At 43.5% G+C, this 14,043-nt stretch overlaps 1 protein-coding gene across 2 annotated transcripts in view; it reads left to right on the top strand.

The window, feature by feature from the left end:
- The window catches only part of CCDC149 (coiled-coil domain containing 149), an 86,555-nt gene that overhangs the window by 19,258 nt on the left and 53,254 nt on the right, over positions 1 to 14,043 (top strand). For both annotated transcript variants that reach the window (XM_081148410.1, XM_081148409.1), the window contains exons 2-3: positions 4,038 to 4,199; positions 5,645 to 5,683. In XM_081148410.1, the coding sequence (XP_081004536.1) occupies positions 4,038 to 4,199; positions 5,645 to 5,683 (201 nt within the window). The remainder of the gene's footprint in view (positions 1 to 4,037; positions 4,200 to 5,644; positions 5,684 to 14,043) is intronic.

The raw sequence follows: 14,043 nt of genomic DNA, 5'->3' as shown, positions 1-14,043 counted from the left end.
ACCCCTTCCAACCAGTGGCGGAAGCCTGCAATGTAGAGATTCTGGCATTGCCACAGTCGTGAGTGATCTTTCGAAATCACTGAACCAGCTCTGTCCTAGACAAGGCAGAGGAAGCAGTTTTTGGTGCTTGAAGCGAGTCATACCTCCAGGCCTGGAGCCCCTCACCCCCGGCGTTTTCCCTGACACCCTTCAACCCCAAGGATATTGGATGGTGGTGTTAAAATTGTGGGTTCCTCAAGTTGAAGGGTGTGGAAACTGAGGCCCAGGCCGGGTGTGTGTTTTGTTCCTTGTTTTCTGTGGCTTCCCCAGGCTCCCAGTGCATCATGATTAGCTCATCGCTAGACCTGCATCTGGTCGGGCGCCTCCTGCCGCTCGCTGCCTGGTGGTTTCTGCTGCCCACCTTCTCTATCATCTACACTCACTCATCTTGTGTTAGGAGCCCACACGTCCACACTCGCTGGCCTGGCTTTCTGTGCTCTTCTTGGTCCCGTCTAAGACTGAGGAGCAAATCCATGAATTTGCTGGTTGGTTAGATCTCCAACAGGAGGACCTTCAGGACCTTTTTCTTTCCTTCCAGGTCTTTATTGTTTGTTTCCAATTAGAGAGATAGGAAATGGGACCTCTTAACAGCTGCTGTCACAGGGACCAAACTGTCATCATTTTAAAATGAGAGTGAGAAATCCCACCCCCTTCCCCAATACCCCACCAATGCGCACCTCCCAGAGACTCCCATTGTTACTTTATTGAGACTCTGCGTATGTAGGATCTTTGGTCAGATGCAGTAAAATATAGTCTGTGCTTATGCTGGGTTTAAAAAAAATAATAAATTTATTGAGCTAACATTGGTTAATAACATTATATAAATTTCAGGTGTAAAACATTATAATTTGATACCTATATACTCTTGTGGGCTCACCACCCAAAGTCTAGTTTCCTTCTGTTACCAAATATTTGACACCCTTTACCCATTTTTCCCTCCCCCACTCCCCTTTCCCTCTGTAACCACCATTCTGTTGCCTGTATCTGTGAGTTTGTTTTTGTTTGTTTTGTTAGTTCTTTTGTTACTTTTTGTTTTATAGTCTCACATATGACTAAAATCATTTGATTTTTCCCCTTTTCCATCTCACTTATTTCACTTAGCATGATATCCTCAGGATCTATTCATGTTGTCCCTAATGGCAATGTGCCATCTTTTTTATGGCTGAGTAGTATTCCACTGTATATACGTACCACCGCTTCTTTATCCTTTCATCCCTTGATGTACACTTCGTTTTTTTCCACGTCTTGGCTATTGCAAATAATGCTGCAATGAACACAGTGGCACCTCAACATCACTAGTTATTTGGGAAATGCTCATACTTGTTTAGAACCCCTCTGTGCTACAGAAGGTGGCACAGACACCCCCAGGATGATTCTGAGACCATTCCTTGGTCCTGAACTTGTGGGTTGCTGCTAGCCTCTCAGTCCTTCCAGACGTTTGCAGCTGGTTCTAACTTTTGAGACACCATGAAGCTGGAGGTCTACTGAGCCTGGGTTTTCAAAATGTAGATGGGAGTGAGAGTCACCTGTGCCATGTGCTCACAGTTCAGATTCCTGAGCCAGTTGCCAGAGACTCCGGTTCACTGGGCCTGGGCTGTGGCCCAGGAATCTGCATTTTCTCAAGCATCCTGGGTGATGCAGAGCAGTCTTTTCCAGGGCTCCTTGTTAATGTGGCCACACCGGGGGGAGGCGTCCCACCTTCAGCCAGGGCAGCACCACTATGAGCTGCTTTAGAAATGAGGTTTCAGCCTAAGATTTGTTCTACTGATAAAAATAATTGATGTGGAATAAAATTATTAAATGTCACTGTTCTAGACCATAGTAAGCAGAAGGAGCATCCAGCAGTGGGTTTGTAAAGACCAGCCTTTTGTGGGTGTGGCTTCACCTGCTCTACAGAATGCATTTGCTTTCTTACCCTTTAGTGGAGTCATAACTGTTCTGTTTTCCATGCCCTGAGGGGAACCGAGCTGCAGTGACCCTGCACCTCGTATCCTGGTCACTGGGTCTTTACAGAGTCCCCTGTGCCTGTTTTCTGCCAGGTAACTTAGACCCAAGGGCAGGGAGTCACGGCTTCCGAGGACCAGGACCTGGGAGAGAAACGACTTTTCTCTTGGACCCTAACTGATTGCAGTTCAAGATCAGGGAACATGAATTTCCACTTTGCCAATAGTGGTGGCCCTGACCTGTTCCCCTTCAGTAGGCTGGATGTTACAACTCATGTTGCCTACTGCTCCTTACAATGTCCCCACGCCACTGGGATTTTCTTCCCCAAAGTCGGAAGACACTGAGTATCTTTGGAGCCTCAGATTTGGATCTGATAAATGGAAGGGACAAAGGTGGCTGTTTTGGTGCCACTAATACTAATAGCACTGACAGTCGAGGCTGCTGATTACAGACGGAGAACTGAAGGCACAAGGGCAGCTCTGTTCAATTGTGTGTAAACGGTATTTTTTTCCTGTGAAATCTCAATACCTCCCTTAGGACATAGCAGCTTAGGTTTCTCAGCCACTCGCCTTTGATATTTACTCATTGGGGATTTTACTCTTGAGAAATCACTGTGGCAACAGAACCATTTTGCCTCCATGAAGATGGTGTCAAAGTCTTAAAATCCAGGACATTTTAAGGCAGGATTCCAACCTCATTACTGCCCGGAGTAAGATTCCTCCAAGGTGGAAGCGTCCTCTCAGAACTCAAATCCGGCTCAGAATGGCTTTTCTCTCCCCTTTGTTTTGGAAGCTAAGCAATTACATTTTTTTTTTTTTTTTTAAGAAAAAAAAAAAATTGTGCTCATGCACAAAACTCTCTTTTTCCCCTTTCATTTATTTGAAATTGAACTTAACAAAGTCGGTTCCGAGCAAGCACTATATGTGAGTAATGCTTTTTGTCCATAAAAGAGCATTGACTCCAACGTTTCGGGAGTGCTGATTCTCTCCGCTTTGTGTGAGCGTCCATAATGACAAAGTGCTCGTGTCAGAGTGTATAATGAAACTATAAATTGTTTTCATGAATGCTCTGAATTTGGTCTTTTACGGGGCAAATTCAAAAGGTATTTAATGCCACATTTCACATACGTGAACAGCACCAGACGGTGCCGCACACCCAACAAAGGTAGAGAAGGCCCGGGCAGGGCTCGCGCTGGCCCGTGTGCTGGGTGATTGTCAGGCGGGGTGGTTCAAGGCAGGGGCGGGGGGGAAGGAGGGACAGGGAGCTTCTGCAAGGTACACCTGTTTGGGGGTAATTCAAAATGTGCCCAGAGTACTTAGCTCAGAAAATTGGTCTCTGGTGGGACAGGGGAGGCTGCATTAGAATCACAGAAGCTGTGCATATCTTGGCCAAGTCGGTGAACAAAAATTCTTAAGTGAGAAAATGTCTGCTGTGTTGTATGGACAGGTGCAATCTTTTGCAATGATTTGTGGTTCAATTAAGTTATTTTTCTTAACATTTTTTGTGTGTTTTTAAAATTATAGAAGCCATATGGGTTTATTTTAGAAAATTTAGAGAACAGAAAAACATAAAAAATAAAAATTTTAAAACATGCACGTAATTTTGCTACCAAGAGGTAATTGCTGGTAATATACAAATATCTTATTAAATGTCTTTCTGTGTATATCCTTTTGTAAAATTTTAACAAAATTTTACATAATCGTATCTGGATATAGAAATCCTTTTTAAGCAAATTGGGGTCCAGCTATCTATTTATTTAGCTATGGAATTAAAAAAAAAATATTCTACTGTTTTACTTATTTGTCAGTGAAATGGTTTGATCTGCCCCAGTTTGACAAAGCCCATGAACATCCAAGGCTTGGGTGCTGTCATGAGGGATAGGTCAGGTCTGTAGCAGCCTTTAGGTGCACGTGTCGGTTGCTAACAAGCGTCTCTGGGGAGTATGATCCGGAAAAACAAAACAAGCAGAGAAACAAAACAAAAATCCCACCCCTGCAGGGTGTGGTGGATGGAGTCCCGTTGACCTTCTGACCAGGCCTGGATTTATTTTGCAGTACCTGGTGTGCAAAAGGAAGCTGGAGAGTAAAAAGGAAGCCCTGCTGATCCTGTCCAAGGAGCTGGACACATGCCAGCAGGAAAGGGACCAGTACAAACTCATGGCCAACCAGCTCCGAGAACGCCACCAGTCCCTGAAGAAGAAATACCGAGAGCTGATCGTACGTATTACGCCAGGGTGGCTTCCCTGTTCCCTCGCTGGCACAGCAAAAGGGCGTTTTAACATGCCGTTTATTCAAGAAAGGGTTGAACTCCAACAGTTCCCAAGTGGGAAAGTTAAGAAGTGAAAGTCGTCAGTCCTATTTCCAGTCCCAGCCCAGTGCCTCCGGACTGCTGGCTCCCACACCTGGGAGACACACGTGTGTCTGTGTGTGTTCGTTTATCCATTTGTGCCTATGGAGCCTTTTTAAGAGGATTCGTATTATGAATCTGCACTGTCTGCTACAGAAACCACACGTGGTTATTTAAACTCCATTTTTAACTAATTAGAATTAAGGAGAATTGAAAACTCGGTTCTTCAGTCTCATTGCATTTCATGGACTTAATTGGCATAGGTGGCTGGTGGCAACTGTAGTAAGCTGCATGGCGATGGAACGGTTTCATGGGGGCAGCTATATAGGATGTGTCCACCCCTGCAGGGTCCTGTTGGACAGCATTGTATAAATGTTGTTCTAAAACTTGCTCCTTTCCTCAACACTTTTATTTTGGACATCTCTCTAGGCCATACATACACATTTAGTTCATTTTTAAACACAGTTGCATAGTAATATTTTCATAATTTTTTAACCTTTCTCTAATCATGAGCATTTAGGTTTTCTCTAGGGTTTCTTATGGCAAGATTTTTAAGGATTTAAATGATACCAAAATGGAGGATACCAAGGCAATGTACTGTTTTGCATTCTTGCTTCTTTGTTTCTCATGGAGACAGCCTCTTTTTAAAGTGCTGAAACTATTGCTAACATTTAACTGTTTGTGCTGGGCTCCTGCACTGCCCTGGAACAGAAACAGAGTAGAACGATTCCTCGGGTTAAAATAACGTTGACCTGTAATGGACAGCATCAGATAAAAGTGTACTCATTTATTGAGCGTTTACTCATTTACCTAAGATATTTGAATTCCTGGATGACCCACAAGGGAGAGAAATGGAATCCTTTGAAGACAAAAAGTCTGATGGGACTGGAAGTTCTCAGTTAATTTTCTTTTATTTTGAGCATATTTTTTCCACCCCCCCCCCCAAATTATTCTGTTGATAAAGAAAACTCAAGTGTGTATGTGTGTCCATTAATATTCCTTTTGATCTATTTAAAGAGGAACTCAATTGAAACCAAATGAAATAAAAGTTTGGCTCTGCTCAAAAATAATTTTGATAAATCTAGTTTGTTTGTTTGTTTTGGCTCACATCGTTTTAGAAAATATATGGGTTTGGTCTTAAATGGAACTGATTCCTTAGAGGTTTTTCCAAAATAAGTCTGGCTCAGGTTATAGTTAACTTTTTAAAAGCACATTTGAGCTTGGTTCAGCACGTTACTGGTTGCACGGGGTGGGACTTGGGAGGGCCTGAATTTAGTTCATAGTTTGGTTCAATGTAGTATTTGTTTCTTTGTAGGATGGAGATCCATCACTCCCCCCTGAAAAGAGGAAACAGGTGAGACTTATTCCTGATCTTGGGTAACTCTTGAATTGTTCGCATTGGCGCCTTACAACTGTTAGGGAGACGGGGGAATCCCACACGTATAGAGAAATCTTTTATTTTCCAGAATCCTTTTGTCCTACGGGGAAGAGTGGGTGGTAGGGCAATTCTGACTGCAGAGAGGAGTTGGGGTGGGGGGGAAGGGTGAAGGAAACCCAGTGAAGTCCAACAGGGTGGAAGGGGGCACCCCTTTCTTGTTGGGAATGCTGCTGGGAAACCAGGAGTTGAAGGTGCATGACTATAGCCCTTCAGCTTACTGTTCCAGGATGGACTCTTACTGTTCCATGGATGGGAGAGTTTTACTGTTTGTCTTCTGCCACTTCAGATTTTTAAAGATTTTGTATTTTACTTTATTTATACTTCATTATAGTGAGCATACAATATTATATTAGCTTCAGGTGTACAACATAGTGATTCAACATTATATACCTTACATGTGATCACCACAATAAGTCTAGGACCCGTCTGTCACCCTATAAAGTTATTATGATATTATTGACTACATTCCCTGTGCTGTATATTACATTCCCATGACTTATTATTTTTTTAAATATGTTTTTATTGATTTTAGAGAGAGAGGAAAGGCGAGGGGTGGAGAGATAGAAACATCAATAAGAGAGAAACGTCTGTTGGCTGCCTCCTGCACGCCCCCTACTGGGGATCAAGCCTGCAACCCCAGGCATGTGCCCTGACCGGGAATCGGACAGGTGACCTCTTTGTTGATGGGTCGAAGCTCAAGCACTGAGCCACACCGGCTGGGCCCCATGACTGATTTATTTTCTAACTAGAAGTTGGTCCCTCTTGCTCCCTCCGCCTCTCTGCCCAGTCCCCAGCCACCTCCCCTCTGGCAACCACCAGTTTGTTCTCTGTTTCTATGAGTCGGTTTTGTTTTGTTTGTTCGTTTGGTTTGGTTTTTTTAGATTCCACATGTAAGTGAAATCGTACAGTATTTGTCTCTCTCGTTCCGACTTATTTCACTTAGCATGCCACCTTCTGTGTCCATCCGTGTTGCTGCAGATGGTAAGATTTCAGTTTCTCCGCCTTCCTGAGAGATGTGCCATTGCGCATATGTACCATGCGTTCCTTGTCCATTCATCTATTTGTAGGCACCTAGCTCTTCAGGCTTTTAAAAGCCATCTTGCCAGCAGAACTCACAGGCCACTCATGCTCTTTTCTCCTACATGGTAGCTAACATTGTTTATTGAAAAATTCAGTGTTTCCCTGTGGATTTTAGATGCCTGTATGAATGAACATTCTTGGATAGGTACATGGATCAGTTTCTGGACTTTCTGTTCTGTTCCTTTGAATTTTCTATATAGTCCTGTGGTTGTACCACATTATTCTGGTTTTACTTTATAATACTTTCAACATCTGTTTGGGCTCATCTCCTTCCCTTTGCTCATTTTTAGGAAGATAAGTATTTTATTAGGTCCTCCTCTGATCTCACAAACAACCCCCTAGCCCCCCCAAACCCATGCCTATTGGTATTTTGATTCAGAGTTTTTTAAATTTATAGATTAAATGGGGGACAGTAAACATTTTGATATGATTATGTCCAGGGATATTGTACATCAAATTTCTTTTAATACAGTTGCATACGTATACACATATATATTGCTTTTTCCAAAGATACATTTGTTAGGACTTTTCTTAACTTCACAGTTATTCTGTACTGACATACCCTATATTATAGCCCCTTTTAAAAAATATATGTTCTTATTGATGACAGAGAGAGGAAGAGAGAGGGAGAGAGAGATAGAAACATCAATGATGAGAATCGTTGATTGGCTGCCTTCTGCAGGCCCCTGACCAAGGATCGAGCTGAAACCCAGGCATGTGCCCTGATTGGGAATTGAACTGTGACCTCCTGGTTCGTAGGTGAACACTCAACCACTGAGCCATGGCGGCTGGGCCTAAATTATAGCCTTTTATGAGCTTGAAGGGAGCCCAGATGATGGTGATGTTGATGGTGTGTGTTCCATGCCATGGGAAGTCTCTGCACCAGGGCAGGGCTTCAGAACTGGTGGATGTACTTGTCTGATCTCTTCAAAATGGTAATGCCTAATGCGACATCTTGATTTTGTTCATTGATCATATACCTGGTACTGCATATAAACATCTTGGGTTCATTACCTTTTGATTTTTGATGCTGCATAAACAGTATGCCCAAGACACACACACACGTACACATGCATTTACCCTTAAATAGCAATTCAGCCCTGTGGTGACCCCTTCAGTCATTCAGTTCTACTCACTCCCATAACTTCCTTGCTATTTTATTTTATTATAATGCTTCAGATTTGATCTAAAGTCAAATTTTTCTATGGAGCTGATTGATTTTTTTTGGAAACAAAATTACATGGAAATTGATCATTAATGTCTACAAATTGGGATCCCTCATCTGGAATTGCTATGTGCTTTTGTTTTTGTGGTTTTGGTGGCTATGAGCAGTCATCTTTGGCATGACTTCAGAGTTGGTTAGTATTCATGAAGGAGTTTTACAGTGTAAATGAATTCACATTCTATGACTATATAATAAAAAATTTACATTGACTGAGGAGAATCTGATGAATTCCAGGAAGTGTGTCAAGTTGCATTCTTACAGCTCCAAAAAAAAACAAAAACAAAAAAACACAACAAGTTCAGTGTCCTACATTGGCTTTGTAGCTTTTAATATGGTGTTGAGTTTCTGTCCCGCTAGGATTTGGTATGGTGCTTTGAGCTTGCACTCTGCACCCTTCCTGCTGGGGTTGGAACAACTGACTTGCTGCATGAGGTAGGATGCATTGGGGTGGAAGTGACAGAAATTCTAGACTGCTTAAACAGTGCAGGAATCAATGACCTTGCATAACCAAGGTTCAGAGGTAGTGCAGGCTTCAGGTGCTAGATGGTCGTCATGTACTGGTTCTCTCCACTGTGCTATGCTTAGCAAATAAAAATAAAAATAAAAATCCAGGGCACCCAGATAAATTTGAATTTCAGATAAGTAATACTCTTTCAGTAGTATAAAGGTATGCCCCACATGCATTATTAGAGAGATACTTATGCTAAAACATTATTCATTGTTTATCTGAAATTCAAATTGAACTGGGCATTCTGTATTTTATCTGACCACTCTACCACTGTGCCAATTTTAATGTCAGCTTCCTCTTAGCATAAGCTTTCTCCTAAGGCTGGTTCCCCTAAGCAGGAGAGGCAGAAAACCCAGCCATGGAATATAAGTCTAACTGGGTGAGTGTTGGACATACTCCCATGCCTGGTCTACTAGCATTCACCAGGAGAGCACTATACATTTAGTGCCTTAGATTAAGCACCTGGGATGGAAGAGCTATGAGGGAGCCAGCAGTGACCTCCATCAAACTAATTGTGTGGCCTTGGGAAGGTTGCTTTGGGTGTCTGAGTCTCAGTTTTCTCATCCATAAAATGGGAGAAAGTGGTGCCCACTGCCTAGTGTGGCTATAAGGAACAAATGAGATATAGCAAGTGGAGTGTTTTCAGTTCCATTTCTCTGGACCAGTGATTCTTACACTCTTGAGGATCAGAGAAATCTCTGAGAATACGATGAAAGCCATAGCCTTTGCTCCAGAACTGGGACACATACATGCCCACAATTTTTGCATTCAGTTTCCTAGATTAAGAGACTGTCTGCATCCTGTCCATGGATCCTTGGGGTTCCTTGGACTGCATTTAAGAGCTGCTCCTCTAACTGTATTAAGGGTTCTTCTCAGATATAAGTAGAAATACTATACCCTCTGTCTTTGTAGTGCTTTGTGCTTTTCAGTGATGATATATGCACGATGAATGGCTGTCTGGCTGGCTGGATGGATTTGTGGATAGATAGATGGATTGTAATCACCCAACTATCTTCTGAGGTCACACTGGCAAGTTACATCTTTCGAAGAGTCTCAAGGAAACATGACGGGTGTCATGGATTCAAATTTAACCTAACCACTTGCTGGCTGGGTGATCTTGTGTAACCTGAGACTCAATTTCCTTCTCTTCAAAATGAACATAATAATGCGACATCAAGTTCTTATGAAGAACTGGTACGATAACTCTTATAATGCTGACTTCCTTGAACTTGGTGAGTGCTCCATGGTGAGTGCAGAAACGGACTGGCTACTTTTTATTTTCCCTGTAACTTGTCCGAGGTCATGCAGTAGGTTAATAGAGTAGGACTAGAATCCAGATCTCCTAACTTGTGGTTCATGGCTTGAGTTCAGGTGTTTTCATTCTACGTTCGATTCTTAGAATGTTTGAGTGGGGAGGAAGCATAATTAATATTTAATCCAACCCATTCTGAAAGCCCAAAGAAAAAATGCTCTATTTGAAGCCCTGTGCTTGAGAGTGGTGGAGAGCCAGAAACTGACCTAGGCATTGCTCCCTAAGCCAGTGTTCTTTCCTGCAGCAAACAATATCTGCTTTTTTTTGTCTCCTCCTCGGAGGACAGACCAGAACTTTCATGGTTGTGGTGCTAGAAATATAGTTGTCGAGGTTTTCTTTTAGAACTTAGGATCCTTCTGAAAGCAACTCAGTTTCCAATGGTAAATCATCCCTTAAAGAACCTGTGAAGGAGTCATGACAGCGGCGATGCTCTAATAGCTTCCATGGACTATTCAGATGGGTTTTTCTTCCTGATACTGCAGGCAGAACCATGCCCGGAGCACCTCTCTGCACTGTAGCAGAAATCACTGAAAGACCTCAGGTGACCCTAAACAAGCAGCCTCTCCAAAGGAGACAAAGGGGAATTTAAATGATCTTGGGTTAATCTTATAAAGTGGGATTTGGGGGGGGCAGGTCACAGCAGCCCACTTTCCCCATGCAAATTCCTCCTTGAATAAGTAACCAGAGGCAACTTTGTCTTTTCCAGTTTTGATTTCACCCAGATGAACCACGGGAGGCTTCCTCCGGCGGCCGCAGGAGCGAATCTTTGCTTCCTTCCCTTAAAAAGCGATGGCTTATTTAGATGTTGACATGCGCCAGGATGACAACCCTGGAGAAATCAGAGCATGGAGGGGCCCTCGGTGAGGTGGGAGGGAGCCTTTCACTTCAGTAGCAAAGTTTCCCGGTCAATCTTATTTTAGTCCCCGGTGACTGCGAGTCAGAGCAGCTTTGTGTCTGTGTCCCGGTTTGATGCTCGGAACGGAAAACTTCCTTCAGAGATCGCGAGCGCTTTGAGATTTTCCTTTCATAACACTTTGAACAGTGAGTACGACTTTACTGTCACACCAGGGAAACTGGGAAGACATCCGGGGTCTAGCCTGTGAGAAATATCCCAAAACATTCCGGTAACTTCCTTCTGAGCCCTCATGCCTCCTGCTATAAGCCCCTAGAATCCTTGCAGCAGTATTGTGAGGAGGGAGAGGACACCCTCCAATTTACAGACAAGGAAATTTAGACTCAATGAGTCTAAAGAACTTGGGAGCTGTTAACGGAGCCACTAAGTGGCAGATGCAGAATTATAATGAGCAAGATTAAGGAAATATTTATTTAAATAGTAACCTATTGAAAAGTGTTTGCCCCGGTCTGGAAATGCATTTATTCGCAAGTGTGTGTTTTGAGATTATGCGGTGGGAGTAGGCTGCTGAGGGCTCCTTGCACAGCCAACAAATTTGTATGGAATAATCTCTCGGGTGGTTGTTTTCTGTAAATCAGAAAGCTGTCGCTGTAGTCGAGGTCATCACTTTGGCAGTTGCTATGAATAGGGGGCCCTTGCTCAGCAAAACAATTTTCACTCTATTACTATTAACACAGGAGTCGCCGTAGACCAAAGCAGCCGAGTAGAAATTGCAATTAAATTTGCTATCAATCACACTTCTCAAGTAAGCTTGATGTTTCATCAGATGTGTTTTTCCCCCCACATAGTCTAGTTTCACGTAGTATGTTCCCCTACTGAAGGTGTAGGTTGAGGGGTCCAGAGTATCGAACTTTTTAACACCACGTAGTTGAGCAGCATTTTCTAAATCTGGTCTCGGTCTCTTTTTCTGTCTCACACTCTTTTTTCTTTACTCTTCTTGAGGAAGTGCCTAGGTCAAGGTTTTACCTGTCTCTCTCTGATTTCCCCTCCCATTTTTGATTTCCAGTTTTGCCATGTCAGCAAATGCAGAAGTGAGGCCCAGGGCTCTCTGGTAATGCATCATTTTTACACTACGGTGCGGAGTAACTTTTCTATGGCTAGGTTAACTGAAATGCTGTCCATCTAATGGATTACCGAGATGCAAGGTGATTGAGGGATTGTTCCTGGAATGCTGCCCTTTCCTCTCCTGGTCGCTGGTCTGAATTATTTAAGGACTCGGGTGAAGACACGGACTCTTCCCAGTGTCTGGGCTAGCGCCAGGTTGGAAGGTTAATCGTAAGCTTTTCATCACTTTCTTTTCATGGTTTTATTTTTCCTCTGCCCTCTTAGGTTCAGTGAATGGGGGGGCCTACTGATTTAACTAACGAGAGAGAGATGGACAGGAGCAAAAAGCATATGATTTTATGAATATTTTAGGGGGAAGGGAGTTCACAGAAAAGTGAAACTCAGAGAAGTGATTTGACTTGGGGGCTTATATATCATTCTAACCAAAGGATGGGGGTTTGAGCTTTAAATGATGATAAATTGTGGGAAAGTGACTAGGAAACACATGTGGAAACCGATGGGAGATGTGGGTTATTTTAGTTAGGGTTGGTCACAGCGTCAACTCGCAGTCTCCTGTGGTGTGAAAAGAGTTGCTCTCCCCTTCCTGGTACTGGAGATGATGGGACACGCTCGCAACAGGAAATTTATGCCCTGCTTTTAGCAGAAAAGGGAAGGAAAGAGAGCTCTCTGTATCTGTTGATTCTCAATTGCCTTCAGCTCAAAATAATCCTTGTGACAAGTGGCATATTTTGAAGTGACAGTTCTGATCCGCTCATAACCATCTTTTCATTTCTTACATCAGGGAGAAAATGGTACATGTGGATCTTTTCTCCCCATCTCAGAGAGTTAGGGCTGTTTCCTCCAACTCGTAGCCCGGAATCCCGTCCTCGGACCCAGTGATGACTGCTTGATCACTGAGAACTGGAGTCCTTAACCATGTCGTCGTCGCCAAGCGCGATGCGTCATTTTTAAAAAATCTCCCATCACTTTTTGTAAGTTTAAAAAGCATCTTGTATCTAGAATGTAAAGCGTTCTGATGTATTTTGTGGCATTTCTAAGGGAATTGAAGCGGTGGTAGAGGCAGGAGCTCGAGTTTAGGGTGCAGCAGGACCTGAGGAGGGCTCTGGCCCACAGGATGAAGCAGCCTCAGTGGGAGTTTCTGCAGCCAGATGGAGAGAGCGCTGGGGTGAGATGCTCACTGGCCTCTCGCCTCCCAGCTCTCTGCCTTCACAACAACTGTCAGGAGCTGTAGTCTTCATCTCTGTGCAGAGAGAACTTCCATGAGCCACGTCGTTCCCACAGCGGGGCTGGCCCGGCAAACGGGTCTGCAGACCTGAGTGGTAACTGGGGGTTGAGCTCCTCCCCGACAGAGGGGGTTCTGTCGCAATGGGGAGCTGCAACACACTCTCAGCCTCAGGTCACCTGGCTGTATTTTCATCAAATCTCTCTTCCCTCCCTTCCGCATCCTTCATTTATAGATAAACTTCTAGCCGAAAAGAGTGACTTAAATACATATGGATTCTGCAGCATATTCCACGGTATTCAGCATTCCACTATGATCAGAGCTAAAATGTCAACCTTTGCCGTCGGCTCTGGCTAGATCTGAATATTGAAAAGAAGCTTCTTTTTAAGCCTTTTCATGTTTTGCTATTTATGCTCTCACCTGCCCCAGAGATTTAGAGGAAATAAGCTCTCGGTTTTGTTTTCTTTCCCTGTGAAATCCTTCCCAGCGCCTGCCACTGTCTCCCTGCCATTTCCTACACCCAGTGCTGCTATTCTAAACCGACGGTCGCAGAATCTCTCCCGATAACGCAGAGACAGAATTCTCTAGAATCCCTCTCAGTAACACGGAGACAAAATTCCCTGCAGGTGACGAGTTATGAGCAGGCCTCCCGTGTTCGCTCGGTGGGCTGTTACAGTGAATGTGTGTGAGTCACGGCTGTTATTTTTGGTCCAAAGAATTGTGAGAATTTTCTTCCTCTATTTTGGGTGCTTTGAAATGGACTACTTTTCTTTCCTTTCTTTCTTTTTGCTCTTTAAGGTGTTAGGCACCCTATCAGAATAGTCATTTTCTAGTTTTCAGAGTTATTGTTTCGGAGTTGAGGAGGTGGAAGGGCTGATGACTAGGAAAGAATTGTGTGCTGACAAGTCCTCCATCCTGTGACATGTAATAGAAAATTACAAGTCACTTGCT

This window comes from Miniopterus schreibersii (assembly GCF_964146895.1).
Source record: "Miniopterus schreibersii genome assembly, chromosome: 1".
NCBI classification, from domain to species: Eukaryota; Metazoa; Chordata; class Mammalia; order Chiroptera; family Miniopteridae; genus Miniopterus; species Miniopterus schreibersii.
This window is presented reverse-complemented; position numbering and strand designations above follow the sequence as displayed.